This window comes from Mustelus asterias, unplaced genomic scaffold (genome assembly GCF_964213995.1).
Source record: "Mustelus asterias unplaced genomic scaffold, sMusAst1.hap1.1 HAP1_SCAFFOLD_1597, whole genome shotgun sequence".
Lineage (NCBI taxonomy): Eukaryota > Metazoa > Chordata > Chondrichthyes > Carcharhiniformes > Triakidae > Mustelus > Mustelus asterias.
Window position 1 is genome coordinate 43,035 of NW_027591542.1, and position 25,079 is coordinate 68,113.

The window sequence follows — 25,079 nt, forward strand, 5'->3', positions numbered from 1 at the left end:
TCTAAAGCTTATTTTAAATTTGATTGTAGATTTTAAGGAGAGTTTTAGAAGAGGAGCGAGAGTTTATGAAGGGAATTGCAGAGTGTTGGACCCAGGCAGCTGAAGGCACAGCCAACAGTGGAGGGAACCAATCAAACTCAGCAGGAGACTGGGGAGAGCTCAGTTGTCCTCCTCGAAGAGAGCGCTCTCTGATTCTCTGGGGTGAATTTTACCATCCCACCCGCCCTGGGAATCAGAGCGGACGAGCGGCGGCGGATCATGGAAGATCCATTGACTTTGGATGGGATTTTCCGGTTTCGGGGCAAGCAAGGCCGGGAAAATCCCGCTCTCCGTGTCTATCCAAGAGAGCAGACAAACATCGGATAACTATGTCATTGAAAAGAGGGAGACCTCCACCGGTGCAGCACTCCCTCAGCACTGACCCTCTGACAGTGCGGCACTCCCTCAGCACTGACCTTCTGACAGTGCGGCACTCCCTCAGTACTGACCCTCTGACAGTGCGGCACTCCCTCAGCACTGACCCTCTGACAGTGCGGCGCTCCCGCAACACTGACCCTTTGACAGTGTGGCACTCCCTCAGTACTGACCCTCTGACAGTGCGGCACTCCCTCAGCACTGACCCTCTGACAGTGCGGCACTCCCTCAATACTGACTCTCTGACAGTGTGGCACTCCCTCAGCACTGACCCTCTGACAGTGCGGCACTCCCTCAGCACTGACCCTCTGACAGTGCAGCACTCCCTCAGCACCGACCCTCTGACAGTGCGGCGCTCCCGCAACACTGACCCTCTGACAGTGCGGCACTCCCTCAGCACTGACCCTCTGACAGTGCGGCACTCCCTCAGCACTGACCCTCTAACAGTGCGGCACTCCCTCAGTACTGACCACCTGACAGTGCGGCACTCCCTCAGCACTGACCCTCTGACAATGCGACACTCCCTCAGTACTGACCCTCTGACAGTGCAGCACTCCCTCAGCACTGACCCTCTGACAGTGCGGCACTCCCTCAGCACTGACCCTCTGACAGTGCGGCACTCCCTCAGTACTGACCCTCTGACAATGCGACACTCCCTCAGTACTGACCCTCTGACAGTGCAGCACTCCCCCAGTACTGACCCTCTGACAGTGCGGCACTCCCTCAGCACTGACCCTCTGACAGTGCGGCACTCCCTCAGCACTGACCCTCTGACAGTGCGGCACTCCCTCAGCACTGACCCTCTGACAGTGCGGCACTCCCTCAGCACTGACCCTCTGACAGTGCGGCACTCCCTCAGCACTGACCCTCTGACAGTGCGGCACTCCCTCAGTACTGACCCTCTGACAGTGCGGCGCTCCCTCAGCACTGACCCTCTGACAGTGCGGCACTCCCTCAGTACTGACCCTGTGACAGTGCGGCACTCCCTCAGCACCGACCCTCTGACAGTGCGGCACTCCCTCAGCACTGACCCTCTGACAGTGCGGCACTCCCTCAGCACTGACCCTCTGACAGTGCGGCACTCCCTCAGCACTGACCCTCTGACAGTGCGGCACTCCCTCAGCACTGACCCTCTGACAGTGCGGCACTCCCTCAGCACTGACCCTCTGACAGTGCGGCACTCCCTCAGCACTGACCCTCTGACAGTGCGGCACTCCCTCAGTACTGACCCTCTGACAGTGCGGCGCTCCCTCAGCACTGACCCTCTGACAGTGCGGCACTCCCTCAGTACTGACCCTGTGACAGTGCGGCACTCCCTCAGCACCGACCCTCTGACAGTGCGGCACTCCCTCAGCACTGACCCTCTGACAGTGCGGCACTCCCTCAGCACTGACCCTCTGACAGTGCGGCACTCCCTCAGCACCGACCCTCTGACAGTGCGGCACTCCCTCAGCACTGACCCTCTGACAGTGCGGCACTCCCTCAGCACTGACCCTCTGACAGTATCTTCACAGCTGGGCAATATCGTCTGGTTATAAGATCAAATTTCCTGATGTATTTCCAATTTTTAAATTTGCATTTTATTCCTTTCTTTTCTCCGAGACAATATTAAGACAAAACATTTCTTTCTTCAGCGCGTTTCGGATGCTTGGAAGTGTGATGTGGTGGCAATTACTGAGACTTGGGGACAGGGACAGGACTGGATACTTCAGATGCCGGGTTTCAGATGTTTCAGAAAGGACAGAGAGGGAGGCAAAAGAGAGCGGGGGAGTGGCACTGCTGATCAGGGATAGTGTCACAGCTGTAGAGAAGGTGGAAGCCGTGGAGGGATTGTCTACGGAGTCTCTGTGGGTGGAAGTTCGGAGCGGGAAGGGGTCGATAACTTTGCTAGGTGTTTTCTACAGGCCGCCGAATTGTAACAGGGATGTTGAGGAGCAGATAGGGAAACAGATCCTGGAGAGATGTTGTAATAACAGGGTTGTCGTGATGGGAGACTTTAATTTCCCAAACATCGATTGGAATATCCCTAGGGTAAGGGGTTTGGATGGGGAGGAGTTTGTTAGGTGTGTTCAGGAGGGTTTCCTGACACAGCATGTGGATAAGCCTACAAGAGGAGAGGCTGTACTCGATCTGGTACTGGCTAATGAGCCTGGACAGGTGTCAGATCTCTCAGTGGGGGAGCATCTTGGGGATAGTGATCATAACTCTATCTCCTTTACGCTAGCATTGGAAAGAGATAGGATCAAGCAAGCTAGGAAAGTGTTTATCTGGAGTAAGGGGAGATATGAAGCCATCAGGCAGGAGATTAGAGGCGTAAATTGGAAGGAGGCATTCTCGAAGAAAAGTACCGAAGTAAGGTGGCAGATTTTCAAGGAATGTTTGTCTGGAGTTCTGCATGACAACGTTCCGATGAGACAGGAAGGTTTTGGTAGGTTACAGGAATCGTGGTGCACGAAGGCTGCGCTGAACCTGGTCAAAAAGAAAAGGAAAGCGTACAAAAGGTTCAGAGAGCGAGGCGATGATAGGGATCTAGATGAGTATACGGCTTGTAGGAAGGGACTTAAGAAAGAAATTAGGAGAGCCAGAAGGGGTCACGAGAAGGCCTTGGCAGGTAAGATTAAGGAGAACCCTAAGGCATTCTATAAATATGTGAAGAGTAAAAGGATGAGATGTGAAGGAATAGGACCTATAAAATGTGACGGTGAGAAAGTCTGTACAGAACTGGAAGAAATAGCAGAGGTGCTTAATGAATACTTTACCTCGGTATTCACGGTGGAAAAAGACCTGGGTGGTTGTACTACAGGATTGCGGCGAACTGAAAAGATTGAGTATGTGGACATTAAGAAAGAGGATGTGTTGGAAATTTTGAATAGCATCAAGATAGATAAGTCGCCGGGACCGGATGGGATGTACCCCAGGTTACTGTGGGAGGCGAGGGAAGAGATTGCAGAGCCTCTGGCGGTGATCTTTGCGTCGTCGATGGAGACGGGAGAGGTTCCAGAGGATTGGAGGATTGCGGTTGTGGTTCCGACATTCAAGAAAGGGAATAGGGATAGCCCAGGAAATTACCGATCGGTGAGTCTAACCTCAGTGGTTGGTAAGTTGATGGAGAAGATCCTGAGGGACAGGATTATTGAATATTTAGAGAAGTTTAGTATGCTCAAAAGTAGTCAGCACGGCTTTGTCAAAGGCAAATCGTGCCTTACGAGCCTGGTGGAGCTCTTTGAAAATGTGACTAAACACATTGACGAAGGAAAAGCGGTAGATGTGGTTTACATGGACTTCAGCAAGGCGTTCAATAAGGTACCCCATGCAAGACCTCTCGAGAAAGTGAGAGGGCATGGGATCCAAGGGGCTGTTGCCTTCTGGATCCAGAACTGGCTTGCCTGCAGAAGGCGGAGAGTGGTTGTAGATGGGTCTTTTTCTGAATGGAGGTCGGTCACCAGTGGAGTGCCCCAGGGATCTGTTCTGGGACCCTTGATGTTTGCCATTTTCATATGAGGAAGTGGATGAGGAAGTGGAGGGATGGGTTGGTAAGTTTGCCGACGACACGAAGGTTGGTGGTGTTGTGGATAGTTTGGAGGGATGTCAGAAGCTGCAGCGTGACATAGATAGGATGCAAGACTGGGCGGAGAAGTAGCAGATGGACTTCAACCCGGATAAATGTGTAGTGGTCCATTTTGGCAGGTCAAATGGGATGAAGGAGTATAATATCAAGGGTAAGACTCTTAGCAGTATAGAGGATCAGAAGGACCTTGGGGTCCGGATCCATAGGACTCTTAAATCAGGTAGAGGAGGTGGTTAAGAAGGTGTATGGTGTGCTGGCCTTCATCAATCGAGGGATTGAGTTTAGGAGTCGGGAGATAATGATGCAGCTATATAAGACCCTCATCAGACCCCACTTGGAGTACTGTGCTCAGTTCTGGTCGCCTGATTACAGGAGGGATGTGGAAATTATTGAAAGGGTGCAGAGAAGATTTACAAGGATGTTGCCTGGATTGGTTGGCATGCTTTCTGATGATAGGTTGAGGGAGCTCGGTCTTTTCTCCTTGGAGAGACAAAGGATGAGAGGTGACCTGATAGAGGTGTACAAGATGTTGAGAGGTATAGATCGGGTGGATTCGCGGAGGCTTTTTCCCAGGGCTGAAATGGCTGCTACGAGAGGACACAGGTTTAAGATGCTGGGGAGTAGGTATAGAGGAGATGTCAGGGGTAAGTTTTTCACTCAGAGGGTGGTGGGTGAGTGGAATCAGCTGCTGTCAGTGGTGGTGGAGGCAAACTCGATAGGGTCTTTTAAGAGACTTCTGGATGAGTACATGGGACTTAATAGGATTGAGGGTTATGGGTAAGCCTATATATAAGCCTAGGTAGGTAGGGACATGACCGGCGCAACTTGTGGGCCGAAGGGCCTGTTTGTGCAGTATTTTTTCTATGTCTATGTCAGTATTTTCTTGAGGTTGTTCAAGCTCGTCACAGGTTTGGATAGAGTCGGTCAGGAGAAACGGTGTTCACTGGCAGACAGGCCAGTAAACAGGGGACACAGATGTGAAGGAATTGCCCAGAGAACTGGAGAAAGGCAAGATGAGAAGTAGTTTTACGCAGAGAGTTGTTGTGATCTGGAATGAGCTACTTTGAAAGGCTGATGGAAGCAGACTTGATTGGAACTTTCGAAACAAAATGGATGAATATTTGAAGAGTATTATACTTGTTGGGCTCTGGGGAAAGTGGGACTCATTGGGTGGGATTTTACCGCCCGGCCCGCCATGGGAATTGGGCCGGGTGAGGGGCGGACCATGGAAAGGTCCTGCTGACCTCAGGTGGGATTTTACAGTTTCGGGACGAGCCGAGGCTATAAAGTCCCCCCCCCATTGTGTAGCTCTTCCAAAGAGCCAGCACAAGCAAAATGGGCTGAATAGCCTCTCCCTGTGCTGTATTGTTCTCTGAGTGGCTAAGTCCCTGCTTTTTGCATGCACTGATTAATTAAGTGTGTGATGACCCACATTTATCCCACACTCCTGATGCTTTAAGCTCAGTGCCTCGTTGGAAACCTGCTTTCATTGCTCATCGCTATCGCTGGGCTAGAAATTGGGGAGCAGACCTCTCGCAGACTCTTGACTCCAGTCCCGACCGATTGACTGGACATGTTTCCCCTTCATTAAACTCTCACAACATCATGTGATGAATTGTGGGGCTGGTTACCAGCTGCACTCCGCTGTAAACAGTTTGATGCAATTCGATCCTAAACAGATTGAGATTGTCTTTTAATAGACTGTCTGGCACTGCATTAGCTTAAGAAATAGAATCAAACACCTGAACCCAGCGGAGATACAGCAGCCTGATCAGATCTAAAGTTTATAACCAGATTAAGATATACTTTAACCAGGTTAACGTATAGTTTAACCAGATTCACATACACTTTAACCAGATTAACATATTTAACCAGATTAACATTTAATTTGACCAGAAACACACACTTTAAACAGATTAATTTATAATTTAACCAGATTATCAAATCCCTTAACCAGGCTAACATTTACTTGAACCAGGCTAACATATTTACCGAGCTATATTAACCCAATATTTGTGCTCATTGAGGAAAAGGAAGAATTACATTTATATAGCACCCGTCACAACATCCCAAAATGTTTCACAACTGGATTGGGCACATTTTCATTGTTGTAATATAACAGGGACAAGGGTTCAATTCCGGCCTCAGATGACTGTGTGGAGTCTGCACGTTCTCCCCGTGTCTACGTGGTTTTCCTCTGGATGCTCCGGTTTCCTCCCACAGTCCAAAGATGGGCAGGTTAGATGGATTGGCCGTGGTAAATTGCCCCTTTAGTGTCTCAAGATGTGTAGGTTAGGGGGATTAACCATGGCAAATGTGTGGGGTTACAGGGATAGGACAGGGAGATGGCTGGGGTGAGATATTCTGTCAGAGAGTCAGTGCAGACTCGATGGGCCGAATGGCCTGCTCTACACTGTAGTGATTCTATAGTTAAGGTGGCAGCCAACTGTTGTATAGCAAGCTGCCACAAACAGCAATGTGAGAAATGAGCTGGAAATCTGGGATTTTACTGATATTGGTTGAGTACTGGCCAGGCCAACAACAATAACTTTATATAGCGCCTTTAACATGATAAAAGATCCCAAGGCTTCACAGGAGCATTATGAAGCAAAATGAGACAGCAAGCCTCAGAACATGATATTAGGCGGTGGTGTAGTGGTATTGTCACTGGACTAGTAATCCAAAGAGCCAGGGTAATGCTGTGGGGACCCGGGTTCGAATCCCATCACGGCAGATGGTGAAATTTGAATTCAATAAAACATCCAGAATTGAAAGTCTAATGATGACCGTGAAAACATTGTCAATTGTTGTAAAAACCCGTCTGGCTCACTAATGTCCGTCAGGAGTCATCAGGAGTATAGAAACACAGAGGGACCTCGGTGTGCAAGTCCACAAATCCTTGAAGGTGGCAACACAGGTGGAGAAGGTGGTGAAGAAGGCATATGGTATGCTTGCCTTTATAGGACGGGGTATAGAGTATAAAAGCTGGAGTCTGATGATGCAGCTGTATAGAACGCTGGTTAGGCCACATTTGGAGTACTGTGTCCAGTTCTGGTCGCCGCACTACCAGAAGGACGTGGAGGCATTGGAGAGAGTGCAGAGAAGGTTTACCAGGATGTTGCCTGGTATGGAGGGTCTTAGCTATGAGGAGAGATTGGGTAGACTGGGGTTGTTCTCCTTGGAAAGACGGAGAATGAGGGGAGATCTAATAGAGGTATACAAGATTATGAAGGGTATAGATAGGGTGAACAGTGGGAAGCTTTTTCCCAGGTCGGAGGTGACGATCACGAGGGGTCATGGGCTCAAGCTGAGAGGGGCGAAGTATAACTCAGACATCAGAGGGACGTTTTTTACACAGAGGGTGGTGGAGGCCTGGAATGCGCTGCCAAGTAGGGTGGTGGAGGCAGGCACGCTGACATCGTTTAAGACTTACCTGGATAGTCACATGAGCAGCCTGGGAATGGAGGGATACAAACGATTGGTCTAGTTGGACCAAGGAGCGGCACAGGCTTGGAGGGCCGAAGGGCCTGTTTCCTGTGCTGTACTGTTCTTTGTTCTTTGTTGAGGAAGGAAATCTGCCGTCCTTACCTGGTCTGGCCGACATGTGACTCCAGACCCACAGCAATGTGATTGACTCTTAACTGCCTTCTGAAATGGCCGAGCAAACCATTAGGTTCAAGGGGCAATTAGGGATGGGCAACAAACGCTGGCGCAGCCAGCAACACCCCCCACACCCCACTAAAGAATAAAGAAAGTTACAGATCAGCCATAAACTAACAGAATGGCAGAAGAGTTTAAAGGGACTGAATGGCCTTCTCCTGTTCATGTGTTTTGTTTACTTGTTGGGGTGGCACAGTGGTTAGCACTGCTGCCTCACCGTACCAGGGACTCAAGTTCGATTCCCGGCTTGAGTCACTGTCTGTGCAGAGTTTGCACGTTCTCCCCATGTCTGCGTGGGTTTCCTCCGGGTGCTCCGGTTTCCTCCCACAGTCCGAAAGATGTACTGGTTAGGGTGCATTGGCCATGCTAAATTGCCCCTCAGTGTACCCGAACAGGCGCCGGAGTGTGGCGACTAGGGGATTTTCACAGTAACTTCATTGCAGTGTGAATGTGAGTTTACTTGTGACACTAATAAATAAAATTTAAACAGGATATTAATGAGCTTGGGTAGCAATTTCCAAACTATTTTCCAATGTGAGTCCATTTTAATCCTTGAAATTGAAAGAGAGCCCAGATACCAGTTAAAGCTAAATAGTAATAATGCAGCATAGTAACATTCAGCAAATATTTTTTAGGTTTGTGTGCCACAGAGTAATAAATAATACATCGTAAGAATAAGAAAACCCATATTCTAAAGTACTTTGTAAAATGTTATTATTCTATGTACTCATCTAAGTTTCAGCCATAATATAAAAGCAAAATACTGCAGATGCTGGAGTCTGAAACAAAAACAGAAAATGCTGGAAAATCTCAGCAGGTCTGACAGCATCTGTGGGGAGAGAATGGAGCCAACGTTTCGAGTCTGGATGACACACTTAAGCCTGAGGCTAGGGTCCCGAACTTGAGGAAAGCTAACTTTGACGGTACGAGAGGTGCATTGGCTAGGATAAGCTGGCAAAGGATACTTTGAGGGGTTGATACGTGAGTGGATAGGCAATGGCAGACATTTAAAGAGCTCGTGGATGAACCTCAACAACTGGTACATCCCTGTCTGGCGTAAGAGTAAAATGGGGAAAGTGGCTCTTCCGTGGCTAATAAGGGAAATCAGGGATAGTGTTAAAGACAGAGAGGAGACAGATAAATTGGCCCGGAAAAGCAGCAAACCTGAGGGCTGGGAGAAATTTAAAATCCAGCAGAGGAGGACAAAGGGTTTAATTCAGAAGGGAAAAATAAAATACAAGAGTAGACTTGCAGCAAACAGAAAAACTGACTGCAAAAGCTTCTATAGATACGTGAAGAGAAAAAGACTGGTGAAGATAAATGTAGGTCCCGTACAGTTAGAATCAGGTGAATTGGTAATGGGCAACAAAGAGATGCTAAATCAGCCGAACAAATACTTTGGATCTGTCTTCACTGAGGAGGACACAAATAACCTTCCAGAAATACTAGCGACAGAGGGTTTAGCATGAAGGAGGAACTGAAGGAAATCCTTATTAGTCAGAAAATTGTACTGGGGAAATGGCTGGGATTAAAACCCGATAAGTCGCCAGAGCCCGATGCTCTGCATCCCAGAGTGCTCGAGGAAGTGGCCCTGGAAATAGTGGACACATTGGTGATCATTTTCCAGCACTCTATCAACTCTGGAAGAGTTCCAGTGGATTGGAGGGCAGCAAATGTGACCCCACTTTTTAAAAAAGGAGGGAGAGAGAAAACGGGGAATTATAGACCGGTTAGCCTGACGTCGGTGGTGGGGAAAATGGTGGAGTCAATTATTAAGGATGTAGTAACTGAGTATTTGGAAAGCGGTGACAGGATCGGTCCAAATCAGCATGGATTCACTAAAGGGAAACCGTGCTTGACAAATCTTCTGGAATTTTTTGAGGATGTGATCAGTAGAGGGGACAAGGGTGAACCAGTGGATGTTGTGTATCTGGACTTCCGAAAGGCTTTTTGACAAGGTCCCACACAAGAGATTAGTGAGCAAAATTAAAGCTCATGGTATTGGGGGTAATGTATTGATGTGGATAGAGAACTGGTTGGCACACAGGAAGCAGAGAGTGGGAATAAACAGGTCCTTTTCAGAGTGGCAGGCAGTGACTAGTGGGGTACCACAGGGTTCAGTGCTGGGACCCCAACTATTCACAATATACATATATTGATGATTTGGACGAAGAAATTGAACGCAATATCTCCAAATTTGCAGGTGACACTAAGCTGGGTGGCAGTGTGTGCTGTGAGGAGGATGCTAAGAGGTTGCAGGGTGACGTGGACAGGCTGACTGAGTGAACAAAGAACAATACAGCACAGGAACAGGCCCTTCGGCCCTCCAAGCCTGCACCGATCGTGTGTTCCTAACTAGACCATCCGTTTGTATCCCTCTATTCTCAGTCTGTTCATGTGGCTATCTAGATAAGTCTCAAATGATCCTAGTGTGTTTGCCTCAACCACCTTGCTTGGTAGTGCATTCCAGGCCCCCACCACCCTCTGTGTAAAATACGTCCCCCGCATATCTGTATTAAACCTTGCCCCCCTTACCTTGAACTTGTGACCCCTTGTGTTTGTCATTTCTGACCTGGGAAAAAGAGTGGGCAAATACTTGGCAAATGCAATATAATGTGGATAAATGTGAGGTTATCCACTTTGGTGGCAAAAACAGGAAGGAAGATTATTATCTGAATGGCAGTTTAGAAAAAGGGGAAGTGCAACGTGGCCTGGGTGTGATGGTGGAACAGTCGCTGAAGGTTGGCCTGCAGGTACAGCAGGCAGTGAGGAAAGCTAATGACATGCTGGCCTTCATAGCAAGAGGATTTGAGTATCGGAGTAAGGATGTCTTGCTGCAGTTATACAGGACCTTGGTGAGGCCACACCTTGAGTATTGTGTGCAGTTTTGGTCTCCTAGTCTGAGGAAGGACATTCTTGATAATGAGGGAGTCCAGCGAAGGTTCACCAGACTGATTCCTGGAATGGCAGGACTGATATATGAAGAGAGACTGGATCGACTGGGCTTGTACTCACTGGAATTTAGAAGAATGAGAGGGGATCTCATAGAAACATATAAAATCCTGATGGGACGGACAGACTAGATGTGGGAAGAATGTTCCCGATGTTGGGGAAATGCAGAACTAGGGGTCACAGTCTAAGAATAAGGGGTAAGCCATTCAGGACTGAGATGAGGAAGAACTTCTTCACTCAGAGAGTTGTGAACCTGTGGAATTCTTTCCCACAGAGAGCTGTTGGGGCAAGTTTGTTGGATATGTTCCAGAGGGAGCTGGACATGGCCCTTGTGGCTAAAGGGATCAAGGGGTATGGAGAGAAAGCAGGAGTGGGATACTGAAAGTGCATGATCAGCCATGATCATATTGAATGGTGGAGCAGGCTTGAAGGGCTGAATGGCCTCCTCCTGCACCTATTTTCTATGTTTCTATGAGAGAATGCAGAATGTAGTGTTACAGTCATAACTAGGGTGCAGAGAAAGATCAACTTAATACAAGGTAAGTCCATTCAAAAGTCTGACAGCAGCTGTTCTTGAGTCGGTTGGTTCCTGACCTCAGACCTTTGTATCTTTTTCCTGATGGAAGAAGGTGGAAAAGAGTGTGTCTGGAGCGCATGGCGTTCTTAATTATTCCGGCTGCTTTTCCGAGGCAGTGGGAAGTGTAGACAGAGTCAGTGGATGGGAGGCCGGTTTGCGTGATGGATTGGGCTTCATTCACAATCTTTTGTAGTTCCCTGCGGTCTTGGGCAGAGCAGGAGCCAGACCAAGCTGTGATACAGCCAGAAAGAATGCTTTCTATGGTGCATCTGTAAAAGTTGGCGAGAGTCGTAGCGGACATGCTGAATTTCCTTAGTCTTCTGAGAAAGTAGAGAGGAAAATGATCTTTCTGTGAAAAGTATTATGGACATTAATGTACAACAACAGTATGTCTTTATATAGCACCTTTAACGTCATAAACTCTGTCAGGCTGCTTCGCAGGATCATCATGAACAAGAATCTGATACTGGGACACACATGAAGATGAATGCCGGGATTCTCCAGCCTCCCCGCAGAGTTTTTCTTGGCACTGGGAGACAGAGTGCCATTGGTCAGCAGTGGGATCTTCTGGTCCTGCCGCTGTCAGTGGAATTCCTCATTGATTCACTCCACATCACCGGGAAATCTGCAGCAGGGATACGCCTTCGGCAGGACAGGAAGATCCCATCGGTGTGAAGAGCCGGAAGATTGTGCCAATTATTTTAGAAGATTGCATAAAACATTGGTGAGGCCACAACTGGAGTATTGTGTGCAGAGAGTGCAGAGGAGGTTTACAAGAATGTTTCCAGGGCTGGAAAAGTGTAGGTATGAGGCGAGATTGGATAGGTTGGGGTTATTTTCCTTGGAACAAAGAAGGCCGACGGGATGTCTTGATGGAGGTGTGTAAAATTATGAGGGGAAGAGACAGAGATGGGCAGGATAAAAAAATTTCCCTTGGCGGAGAATTCTAGGACCAAGGGACATAGATTCAAGGTGGCACAGAGGTTAGCACTGCTGCTTCACAATGCCAGGGACCTGAGTTCAGTTCACCCTCAGGTGACTATCTGTGGAGTTTGCACATTCTCCGGGTGCTCCAGTTTCCTCCCACAGTCCAAAGATGTGCAAGTTAGGTGCATTGGCCATGCTAAATTCTCCCTTAGTGTCAGGGGGATTAGCAGAGTAAATAAGATAAGTGGCAGTAGGTGTAGGAAGAACATGAGGAAGAACTTCTTTACGCAAAGGGTGGTGTGTGTCTGGAATTCGCTGCTCGAGTTGGTGGTGGAGGCAGAGACCTTAAATTCGTTTAAAAAGTACCTGGATCTGCACTTTATGTGCTGTAAGCTACAGGGCTTTGGGCTGGGTGCAGGGAGATGGGGTTGGAAAGGGCACCTGGGTGTCCTTGGGCTGGCATGGACAAAATGGGCTGAATGGCCTCCTGTGCTGTAACTGTTCTATGGTTTTAATAACAAAACCTGATTGAAGAGTTCGCTTTTGAAAATGTCTTTAAGACAGAGAGGGAGAGAGAGAGAGGGAGGGAAATCCAGTCCCGTACCTAGTCACCGCTGCCAATGGTGGCGAGATTAAAATGGAGGGTGTTTAAGGTGGCAGAATTAAAGGATTTCTGTTATCTCAGCGTGTTGTGGGACTGGAGGAGATTACAGAGTTAGGGAGGGTCGAGGGCATGGCGGGATTTGAAAACAAGAACGGGAATGTTAAAATCAATGGATGAACAGGGGGAGGGGGGGGGGGGGGGGGTGGGTGCAGTGTAGGCCAGCCAGCACGAGAGGGGTGACCGGGGAATGGGTGCAAGTTCAGAACATAAATCAGTAATTTCATGAAACTCATGGGGTGGTTAAGTGAGAGTTTTAGCGAAACGGGTGGTGGGATGTGTGTGAATCAGACCTCTGGCGATTCCCAGTTGCCCGCCACCACCTCTCCCTTGCCAACAATTCGCTGGCCCGTGCATTAATGATGTGGAGATGCCGGCGCTGGACTGGGGTAAACACAGTAAGAAGTCTCACAACCCCAGGTTCAAGTCCTTAACACCAGGTTAAAGTCTCTCAACAGCAGGACTTTAACCTGGTGTTGTGAGACTTCTTACCGTGCATTAATAACAGGGAGTGTCAGCCACACACACACTGATACTTTTTCAATAAAATCCTGCCCCACATTGATGTTAGTTTGTGAATGGTGCAAATCTGTTAAGAGATTTGACTCTTCAGTTGATCCGATGCAGGGACAGATGTAAAGGCCATTATATAAATAATTGTCCGGATGCCTCCGAGTGTCTCGTAGCCTTTGCCAACGCAGTTCCCCACAGGCTCGGAAACAGCAGAGTGCTTGATGAACAGGAAATGATTAATCGCTGGAAAGATACAACCAAACACAAGCTGAATGGAAATGGAAAACAATGTTTTTGTGACTCATCGTGGCTTTTAGCTCACCAAGCATCTTCCGCCCTCTCAACTTTCCCTCGAAAACCCACAAGCTAGAAGTTGTGTCAGTTTGTTCCACAGTTAGCCAATCTGCCGTGGGTGTCGTCAGGAGGATGAGCTGTCCAATTTTTTTCCGTCCTTGTCTTGAGTAACTTCACGGTAGCGCAGTGGGTTCGCACCGCTGCCTCACAGCGCCAGGGACCCAGGTTCGATTCCCGGCTTGGGCCACTGTCTGTCTGGAGTCTGCACGTTCTCCCCGTGTCTGCGTGGGTTTCCTCCAGGTGGCTCCGGTTTCCTCCCACAGTCCGAAAGATGTGCTGCTTAGGGTGCATTGGCCGTGCTAAATTCTCCCTCAGTGTACCCGAACAGGCGCCAGAGTGTGGCGACTGGGGGATTTTCACAGTAACTTCATTGCATTGTTAATGTAAGCCTACTTGTAATTAATAAATAAACTTTACTTTTACTTTGAATTTGACACTGTGTGATAACCTGGTGTATGTGTCTATGTCCCAGAGTCTATGTCCCAGAGTCTATGTCCCAGAGTCTATGTCCCAGAGTCTATGTGCTGCTACTGGGGCCAGAGCCACCGAAGCAGTGGATTCATCAGATCGTAGAATGGTTACAGCACTGAAGGAGGCCGTTCAGCCCATTGTGTCTGTGCTAGCTCTCCTTTCCCTATAGCCCTGCAAAATTGTCTCCCTTCACATAATGGGCCATTTCTCTCTTGGAAACCGCAATTGAATCTTCCTCCTCCACAAGGCCGTGCCTGCCACATCCTAACCACCCGCTGGGAGAAAAAATTTCTCCTCATGTCGCCGCCATTGCTTCATTCAGCAATCACCCTAAATCAGTGTGTTCTGGTCCTCAACCCTTCCACCAATGGCAACAGTCTTTCCCCCTCTCCTCTGTCCCAGTCTCTCATGATTTGGATAAACTCTATCCCCTGTTAAACATCTCTTTACCAAGGAGAACATCCACTCAAGAGGTCCTCATCTCTAGACCACCATTTATTGCCCATCCCTAATTGCCCCTTGAGAAGGTGGTGGTGAGCTGCCTTCTTGAACCTGCTGCAGTCCGTGTGGGAGTAGGTACACCCAGAGTGCTGTTAGGGAAGGAGTAGCAGGATTTTGACCCAGCGACAGTGAATGAGCGGCCAATATATTTCCAAATCAGGATGGTGTGTGGTTCTGAGGGGAACTTACAGATGGTTTTGCAAGTAACTGAAACAAGATGATGCAGCTCATGTAGTTCCCTTTTTTTGGCAAAAAGAACACTGGACGTGGATGCCACCACAGACCGCACTGTTTACTGACTGCACTATCAGCACAGGGGGTTCACACCAATTAAAGCCAGCCTTTGTCTCTCAAAGTGAGGGTAATACTGATGAAAGCACCGGCCATTGTGGTCAATGCGAATTTGACCTGGGAAGGAGCAAAGAACAATATAACAGGAGATGGAGCTGGCTCCAAGTTTTTCCAATGCTGCGCAGGAGACCTTAGAGGAGGAGGCTGTAGGGTGGCACGGTGGCACACACTGCTGCCTCACAGTGCCAGGGACCCGGGTTCGATTCCCGGCTTGGGTCACTGTCTGTGCGGAGTCTGCACGTTCTCCCCGTGTCTGCGTGGGTTTCCTCCGGGTGCTTCGGTTTCTTCCCACAGTCCGAAGATGCGCGGATTAGGTGGATTGGCCATGCTAAATTGCCCCTTAGTGTTAAGTGATATGTAGGTTAGGCAGAAATACATGGGGATAGGGCCTGGGGAAGATACTCTGTTGGACAGTCGATGTGGACTCAATGGACCGAATGATCTCCTTCTGCACTGTTGGGGATTCTATGATGCTATTTTTTATTGAATTCAAATTCCACCATCTGGCGTGACGGGATTCGAACCCAGGTCCACAGAGTTTCTGGATTAGTAGTCCAACGATAATGCCACTAGGCCATCGCCTCCCCCAGAGGGAGGTCAAGAGAACAATGTGATGTTCTGTGGCAGTGGGAAGGTAAGGGGTGTGGAACCCAGGACTTACACCTGGAGCACACATTGGTCCTTTCTTGGCCTGAGCTCCTGAATTCCAAAGATGTGCGGGTTAGGTGAATTGGCCATGCTAAATTGCCCCTTAGTATTAGGGGGACTAGCAGGGTAAATAGATGGGATTGAGTGGCTAGGGCCTGGGTGGGATTGTGGTCGGTGCAGACTTGATGGGCCAAATGGCCTCCTTCTGCACTGTAGGGATTCTATGAACCTTGAGCTTCGTTCTTGTTTTTCAGACATTTCGGTTAAAAGGGTTTTCACTCTCACTTCTCCATTTCCACCTCCCCCCTCACCCATTCACAATGGCAGGAGGAAGTTGAGTTTCAATGGAACAGTAATGTAATGTGACCACATCACTTTCCCGCAGCTGCTGATCTTGGCAAATGAATGACCTGACACTGCGCCTGCACTGATTGCACGACGCACAGAGGAATGTTAGATCCAGAGCAATGAGCTGAGGAACATTGGGCTCCAGGGAGATGGGATTGGGAAGAATGATGTTTTCTTAGGCACAAGAGATTGTCTATCAGATGAGACACTGAACCAAGAGCTCAACTTCCCTCTTCAGGAGGACAGTAACACACTCGAGGCCCTCATTTCAAAGATGGACCGGGGAGTTCTCCCCGATGTTTATTCCCCAATCATCATTGCTAGAAACAGAAGATCACATTGCTGTTTGTAGGATCCCTATGTGTATAAATTATCCGCCGTGTTTCTTTACACCACAACCGTGAAGACCACAGAAACCGACTTAGTTAAAAGCAAATTACTGTGGATGCTGGAATCTGAAACCAAAAGAGAAAATGCTGGAAAATCTCAGCGGGTCTGGCAGCATCTGTAAGGAGAGAAAAGAGCTGACGTTTCGAGTCTGGATGACCCAAGGGCCTACATGTGACTCCAGAGCCACAGCAATGTGGTTGACTCTCAACTGCCCTCTGAACAAGGGCAACTAGGGATGGGCAAGAAATGCTGAGATTTTCTAGAACTGACTTAGCTGTGAAATGCTTTGGGACGTCGTGAGGTTTTGGGGAGTGGCCAAAGTCAGATGAGCTTCTTTTCATCTCTCTCCTCTGTACGTCACTAGAGCGTCAGCCTTGGTAATGTGCTGAAGGGTGGGCTTGTACCCATGAACTTAAACTGTGACACAAGGTGAAAGTTTAAAGTTTATTAATGTCACAAGTAGCTTACATTAACAGTGCAATGAAGTTACTGCGAAAATCCCCTAGTCGCCACACTCCCGGCACCTGTTCGGGTACAGACCAGATAATTTTTAGGGAGGGGATGGCCTAGTGGTATTATTAGAATATTAATCCAGAAACTCAGCTATTGCTCTGGGGACCTGGGTTCGAATCCCGCCACGGCAGATGGAGGAATTTGAATTCAATAAAAGAAATCTGGAATTAAGAATCTACTGATGACCCATTGTTAATTGTCGGAAAAACCCATCTGGGTCACTAATATCCTTTAGGGAAGGAAATCTGCCGTCCTTACCTGGTCTGGCCTACATGTGACTCCGGAGCCACAGCAATGTGGTTGACTCTCAACTGTACTCTGAACAAGAGCAACTGGGGATGGGCAATAAATGCTGGCCCAGCCAGCGACACCCACGTCCCACGAATGAATAAAAAAAAAAGAATCGCCCATAATAGGAAACTGGGGAGAACCCCCCCCTCTCCCCCACTTACAAATTGTGCCAATTGCCACTCAGTGGCTTCTCAGAGTAATTATTACTCGTGCTTTTAATATCAAAATGCTGCTTTGATTTTTGAAAGGAAATGTTTATTAAGATGTTGGTCTGGGGCTTTTAAAGCTGACAGTGGTCTGGAATGTTCCATTTCTTGATGCATCCTGTGTGTGGAGGTGTGCATTGTCTCTGTGGGTGTTGGTACTTTGATCTTATGATAATCTCTGCCGTTCAGCGCTCTCTTTTTGAGTCGGTGCATGGATGGGAAATGAGTCGGCTGATCAGAAATGCAGATCTGCAATTACTGTCGTTCGGAACATCAAAGAGTTTCACAACGTGAGGATGATGCTGAGTGATTCCAGACCCTATTGTTGTATTTGCATCTGTATCTGTTAAAACTTTCCATCTTTCAGTTAAACTGAGAGCCTCGTACAGCTCCTCGCTGTTAATCACGATCAAACGCGGATCACAGAACGTACGTGCGGATGACACGAAGATGGCTGGACTTGCGGATGGCGAAGAGCATTGTCGGGCAATACAGCAGCATATAAATAGGCTGGAAAATTGGGCGGAGAGGTGTCAGATGGAGTTTAATCCGGATAAATGCGAAGTGATGCATTTTGGAAGAAATAATGTAGGGAGGAGTTATACAATAAATGGCAGAGTCATCAGGAGTATAGAAACACAGAGGGACCTAGGTGTGCAAGTCCTCAAATCCTTGAAGGTGGCAACACAGGTGGAGAAGGTGGTGAAGAAGGCATATGGTATGCTTGCCTTTATAGGACGGGGTATAGAGTATAAAAGCTGGAGTCTGATGATGCAGCTGTATAGAACGCTGGTTAGGCCACATTTGGAGTACTGCGTCCAGTTCTGGTCGCCGCACTACCAGAAGGACGTGGAGGCGTTAGAGAGAGTGCAGAGAAGGTTTACCAGGATGTTGCCTGGTATGGAGGGTCTTAGCTATGAGGAGAGATTGGGTAGACTGGGGTTGTTCTCCTTGGAAAGACGGAGAATGAGGGGAGATCTAATAGAGGTGTACAAGATTATAAAGGGTATAGATAGGGTGAACAGTGGGAAGCTTTTTCCCAGGTCGGAGGTGACGATCACGAGGGGTCACGGGCTCAAGCTGAGAGGGGCGAAGTATAACTCAGATATCAGAGGGATGTTTTTTACACAGAGGGTGGTGGGGGCCTGGAATGCGCTGCCAGGTAGGGTGGTGGAGGCAGGCACGCTGACATCGTTTAAGACTTACCTGGATAGTCACATGAGCAGCCTGGGAATGGAGGGATACAAACGATTGGTCTAGTTGGACCAAGGAGCGGCACAGGCTTGGAGGGCCGAAGGGCCTGTTTCCTGTGCTGTACTGTTCTTTGTTCTTTGTACAGCACGGAATGAGGTCTCTTTTAAAACAAAAACAGAAAATGCTGGAAAATCTCCGCAGGTCTGACAGCATCTGTGGAGAGAGAATAGAGCCAATGTTTCGAGCCTGGATGACCCTTTGACAGAGGCCTGTCTTGTCTGTGCAATTCCCCCACCTTCACGCGCTACACTGTGAATTGAGGCCTTTAAGTGCCAATTATTGAATTGTTAAGGACCTAATATTCCTAAGGGCGGGGCGGGGGCACGGGGAACGATTTACCCATCACTGCCCCCATGCTCACCCCTGTCTTTGGGCGGCGCAGTGTATAGCACTGCTTCCTCTCAGTGCCAGGGACCCCGAGTTCAATTCCTGGCTTGGGTCACTGTCTGTGTGGAGTCTGCAAGTTCTCCCGATGGGTTCCCTCCGGGTGCTCCGGTTTCCTCCCACAGTGCGAAAGACGTGCTGGTTAGGATGCATTGGCCGTGCTAAATTCTCCCTCCGTGTACCCGAACAGGCGCCGGAGTGTGGCGACCAGGGGATTTTCACAGTAACTTCATTGTAGTGCTAATGTAAGCCTACTTGTGACAATAATAAATAAACTTAACTTATAGGGAACAGGTCAATGAATGAGTGGTAAAACACCCAGTCCATTGAACTAATGGATGGTTACAAACAGAAGGAGGTTCTCGTTGCCAATGCTGGTTCACTGCGTAATGAGTTAAACAAGACCCACAATGTGGATCTCTTAGAATATGAGCTCCCTGATTAAGGCCGTAATGGCTTGTCCAATTAGGGAGCACTGCCTGTATATATATTGTGGAGTGTCAGGGTTACGGGCACTCGGGGTTTATACTCTGTATGAGGGACTGCCTGTCTGAGTGGTGCTGACTATGTAAATCTAGGTTTGCTGAAGAGACACTGGCCTCGGAGGAGTTATTTCACACTGCAAGAGCGACTCAGCCAGTCCCACCCTCCCACCCTATTGGTGTATATCCCCTCAGGTAATTATCCGATTCCCTTTCCGAAGGCCTCGATTGAATCCGTCTCCGCCACATTCTCAGGCGGATTATTCCAGCTCCTGACCAGTGGTTGTGTGAAAATGTTTCATCTCATGCCATCTTTTACCTTAAATCTGTGTCTCTCTGGCTCTCAATCCTGGGGACACTTCCTCCCTTTCTGCTTTGTCCAGACCCCTTGTGATTTTAAAAGTCTCTATCGAATCTCTCAGCCTTCTCTTCTCCAAGGAAAACAGTCCCAACATGTCTAATCTTATCATAGAATCCCTACAGTGCAGAAGGAGGCTGTTTGGCCCATCATAGAATCATAGAAACCCTACAGTGCAGAAGGAGGCCATTCAGCCCATCGAGTCTGCACCGACCACAATCCCACCCCCACACATCCACCCGCCAATCCCACTAACCTACGCATCACAGGACTCTAAGGGGCAATTTTTAACCTGGCCAATCAACCTAACCCGCACATCTTTGGACTGTGGGAGGAAACCGGAGCACCCGGAGGAAACCCACGCAGACACGAGGAGAATGTGCAAACTCCACACAGACAGTGACCCGAGCCGGGAATCGAACCCAGGACCCTGGAGCTGTGAAGCAGCAGTGCTAACCACTGTGCTACCGTGCCGCCATCAAGTCTGCACCGACCACAATCCCACCCAGGCCCAATCCCCATAACTCCTTGCATTTACCCTAGCTGGTGCCTCTGACACTAAGGGGCAATTTAGCATGGCCAATCCGCCTAACCCGCACATCTTTGGATTGTGGGAGGAAACTGGAGCACCCAGAGGAAACCCATGCAGACATGGGGAGAATGTGCGGAATCTGCACAGACAGTGACCCAAGCCGGGAATCGAACCCCGGGACCCTGACGCTGTGAGGCAGCAGTGCTAACCACTGCGCCACCGTGCCAACACTGAATCTACCTTCATAACAAGATCCCTGAGGCACACTGCTGATCACAGGCCTCCAGTTTGAACAACCCTCCACAACCACCCTCTGTCTTCTGTTGTCAAGCCAATTTTGTTTCCAATTGGAAATCTCAATCCAATCCAACCTCAATTCCAATCTCACCCTGGATTCTGTGAGATTTAACTTTATGCAACAACCTACCATGCGTGGGCATGTTGAATTTGCGGGGTTATGGAGATGACGTGGGGGAGAGAGCCTGGACAAGATACTCTGTCAGAGAGTTGGTGCAGACTCGATGGGCCAAATGGCCTCTTCTGCACTGTGGGGATTCTATGATTCCATGAAATCCGGAATTCTCTCCTCTCGGAAAGCTGCTGAGGAGGTGGAATCAATCGGAAGTTTCAAAAATGGGATTGATAGACTATTTTTCTTTGTAAAAGGAGTGAAAGGTTAGGGAAACAAGGTGGATAAATGGAGTTCAGATACAGATCAACCCTGATCTAACTGAATGCTAGATCAGGTTCGAGGGGCTGACTGGCTTCCTCTCCCAGGGTCTAACTGAATGATAGAGCAAGCCTGAGGGGCTGAATGGCCTCCTCTCCCTTCCCTGGTCTAACTGAATGATAGACCGGGCCTGAGGGGCTGAATGGCCTCCTCTCCCATTTTCGGAACTCGTCACTAAAATTAAGGCCATTAACTTTGTATCTTTAGAAAAGTGAGAATTGTGCAGTAGTGTAAGGTTTGTTGAAATGAGCTGGAATATCGGATATTGTTTTCAGTTGGATAGTAATCCGTGTCATTGAGAAATTCTCTTGCTTTTTAATTTGGTCAGATGGTGGGAGGTTCTGACTACAGCTCACATGAGATTGATGTTTGAGCCCAGTGACAGGGGGATGGTTTCAATTGTTACTGAGTCTCTGAGCAGTTAGTGTGGTTCAGCTGCACAGATTCATTGAGGGTGATGGGGAATGGTCTTTGTTCTCCAGCACTCACCCACTTCCCAATAAAGATTCCAGTGGCTGTGTAAACTCGGCACTCGCTCACTGCTACAGCTTCCAACTGCTTCCTTCCACCTTCCCACATCGAGAAGGAGACAGCTTGGAGTTCGTAATCTCTCTCACACACTCACACTCTCTCACGCAAACCTTCCCACACACTCTGCCACACACTGTCTCTTACATTCTTTCACACACTCCCTCTCTTTCATACCCTCACACACACTGCCTCACTCTCTCTCACGCTCCCTCTCTCATACCCTCACACACACTCTCTCACACAAACCCTGTCACACGCTCTGCCACACATTTTCTCTTACATTCTCTCTCTCACACTCTCTCGCTCTCTCTCATACCCTCATACACACACTCTCTCACACACTCTCTCTCACACACTCTCTCTCACACACTCACTCACACTCTCGCACTCACACACACACTCTCTCACACACTCTCTCTCACACACTCACTCACACTCTCGCACTCACACACACACACTCTCTCACACTCACACACAATCTCACACACACACAATCTCACACACACACACTCTCACTCACACACACACACTCACACACACACTATCACACACACACTCACACACACACTCTCACACACACTCACTCTCTCGCACTCTCACACTCGCACTCACACACACACACACACTCGCGCGCGCACACACGCGCGCGCGCGCGCACGCACACTCGCACACACTCTCGTACACACACACACACACTCTCACTCTCACACTCACTCACACACACTCTCACTCTCTCACTCTCACACTCTCTCACACACTCACACACTCACACTCTCTCTCACACTCACCCTCTCACACACACTCGCACACACCCTCACACACACACTCTCGCACACACACACACACTCGCGCACACACACTCTCACACTCTCGCACACACACACTCACACACTCTCTCACACTCACACACACACGCGCTCCCTCACACGCGCTCCCTCACACGCGCTCCCCCACACGCGCTCCCTCACGCGCTCCCTCACACGCGCTCCCTCACACGCGCGCTCTTCTCACACGGGCGCTCTTCTCACACGGGCGCTCTTCTCACACGGGCGCTCTTCTCACACGCGCGCTCTTCTCACACGCGCTCTCTCACACGCGCGCTCTTCTCACACGCTCTCTCTCACACGCTCTCTCTCACACGCGCGTTCTTCTCACACGCGCGCTCTTCTCACACGCGCGCTCTTCTCACACGCGCGCTCTTCTCACACGCGCGCTCTTCTCACACGCGCGCTCTTCTCACACGCGCGCTCTCTCACACGCTCTCTCTCACACGCTCTCTCTCACACGCGCGTTCTTCTCACACGCGCGCTCTTCTCACACACGCTCTCTCACACGCGCGCTCTCTCACACGCGCGCTCTTCTCACACGCGCGCTCTCCTCACACGCGCGCTCTCTCACACGCTCTCTCTCACACGCTCTCTCTCACACGCGCGTTCTTCTCACACGCGCGCTCTTCTCACACACGCGCTCTCTCACCCGCGCGCTCTCTCACACGCGCGCTCTTCTCACACGGGCGCTCTTCTCACACGGGCGCTCTTCTCACACGCGCGCTCTTCTCACACACGCGCTCTCTCACACGCGCGCTCTTCTCACACGCGCGCTCTTCTCACACGGGCGCTCTTCTCACACGCGCGCTCTTCTCACACACGCGCTCTCTCACACACGCGCTCTCTCACACGCGCGCTCTCTCACACGCGCGCACTTCTCACACGGGCGCTCTTCTCACACGCGCGCTCTTCTCACACGCGCTCTCTCACACGCTCTCTCACACGCTCTCACACGCTCTCTCTCACACGCGCGCTCTTCTCACACGCTCTCTCTCACACGCTCTCTCTCACACGCGCGCTCTTCTCACACGCGCGCTCTTCTCACACGCGCGCTCTTCTCACACGCTCTCTCTCACACGCTCTCTCTCACACGCGCGTTCTTCTCACACGCGCGCTCTTCTCACACGCGCGCTCTTCTCACACGCGCGCTCTTCTCACACGCTCTCTCTCACACGCTCTCTCTCACACGCTCTCTCTCACACGCGCGTTCTTCTCACACGCGCGCTCTTCTCACACACGCGCTCTCTCACACGCGCGCTCTCTCACACGCGCGCTCTTCTCACGCACGCGCTCTCTCGCGCGCGCGCTCTCTCTCACACATACACACACACTCACTCACTCTCTCACTCTCTCACATACTCTCTCTTACACTCCCAAACTCGCATTCTTTCTTGTTATCAGTGCTTGGTGAATAACTTTGGTAACATGTGTCACTTTTTGAGCTTTTACATGTTAATATTTACATTTTGCTTCTGTGACTTTTGATGTTGAATGAGGTTAAAAATCTGGATGAAGGACAGATAACAGAAATTATCACAGAAAGCTGGGGTCCTGAAATGTGGATATTGGACTCATTATCTGAATCTCGATTCATAATACTGCCTCAAATCGCTTGTGACTCATTCGGAAAAACATTGGGAGTGTCCTATTGAAGAATAATCGCTTCACTGTTTGAATTTATTTTCAATATTTCCCATGCGAAAAGCTCCAAACATAAAGGAGAATTGGTTCAGGTCCTGTTCGCACAGAGTTAAATTTTCGACTCCTTATAACCAGTGAAGTGATTCCAGCTTTCCATCAGAATCTCTGAAATAAATCCCGGAATAGAGCAGCGTCTGAGCGGGAAAAGGACAGCTCAGTATTACAGCTGAGATCCTGAGCTAAGGCAGGAGAGCTTTGTGAGGATGACCAGACATTTTTTAAAACACATGCCTCAGGCCTCCTGAGTCTGCCACAAGCTAAACTCCGAGCGATTTGAGTTACTCATTCCGACCTCGACCTGTTGATGCCATGCACGTTTTGCTAAAACCTCCATCTGTCACTGCCCAGGCCCCAGCTGGAGTGTTGTGTCCAGTTCTATTCAATTGTCTGGGAAAATAAAAGCAAATTGTTGCGGATGCTGGAATCTGAAACCGAAAGAGAAAATGCTGGAAAATCTCGGCAGGTCTGGCAGCATCAGATTTAGCCATTTTAGCCTGCTCCCAGGCCCCCACATGTCTGTCCTCGGCCCTGCTGCAATGTTCCAGCGAAGCCCAACGCAAACTGGAGGAACAGCGTCTCACCTTCCGGCTCGGCACTTTACGACCTTCCCGTCTCAACATCGAATAGGTGCTGCCAGACCTGCCGAGGTTATCCAGCATTTTCTCTATTCGAGTGTTGGAAACCCGGCACTATTAATATCCTTATAAACTGAGCTCTTCTGTGTGGAGCCACCTTGGAAAGAACCATCGGCCTGAAAGGTCGACTCTGTTCCTCTCTCCACAGACGCTGCCAGACCCGCTGAGTCTTTCCAGCATTTTCATTTCAGATTTCCAACGTTCTGTTTTTTTTGTCGAACGTCGCTCTGCTGAGGCCACGCTCCCTGAATAATGGCTCACGAGAATGTTCTATTCATTAGTGATTGAGAGGTTGAGTAC

At 49.3% G+C, this 25,079-nt stretch overlaps 1 protein-coding gene across 3 annotated transcripts in view; it reads left to right on the forward strand.

The window, feature by feature from the left end:
* The window catches only part of LOC144488468 (inactive phospholipid phosphatase 7-like), a 44,500-nt gene that overhangs the window by 9,757 nt on the left and 9,664 nt on the right, over positions 1 to 25,079 (forward strand). Inside the window, exon 2 of one of the 3 annotated variants that reach the window (XM_078206537.1) lies at positions 9,846 to 12,306. The exons of 1 other annotated variant lie outside the window; for it this stretch is intronic. In XM_078206537.1, coding sequence (XP_078062663.1) covers positions 9,846 to 9,928 — 83 coding nt within the window. In that variant the 3' untranslated portion in view covers positions 9,929 to 12,306. Of the gene's footprint in view, positions 1 to 9,845; positions 12,307 to 25,079 lie in introns of those variants that run through there. One more of the 3 variants, XM_078206538.1, reaches the window with a different exon arrangement.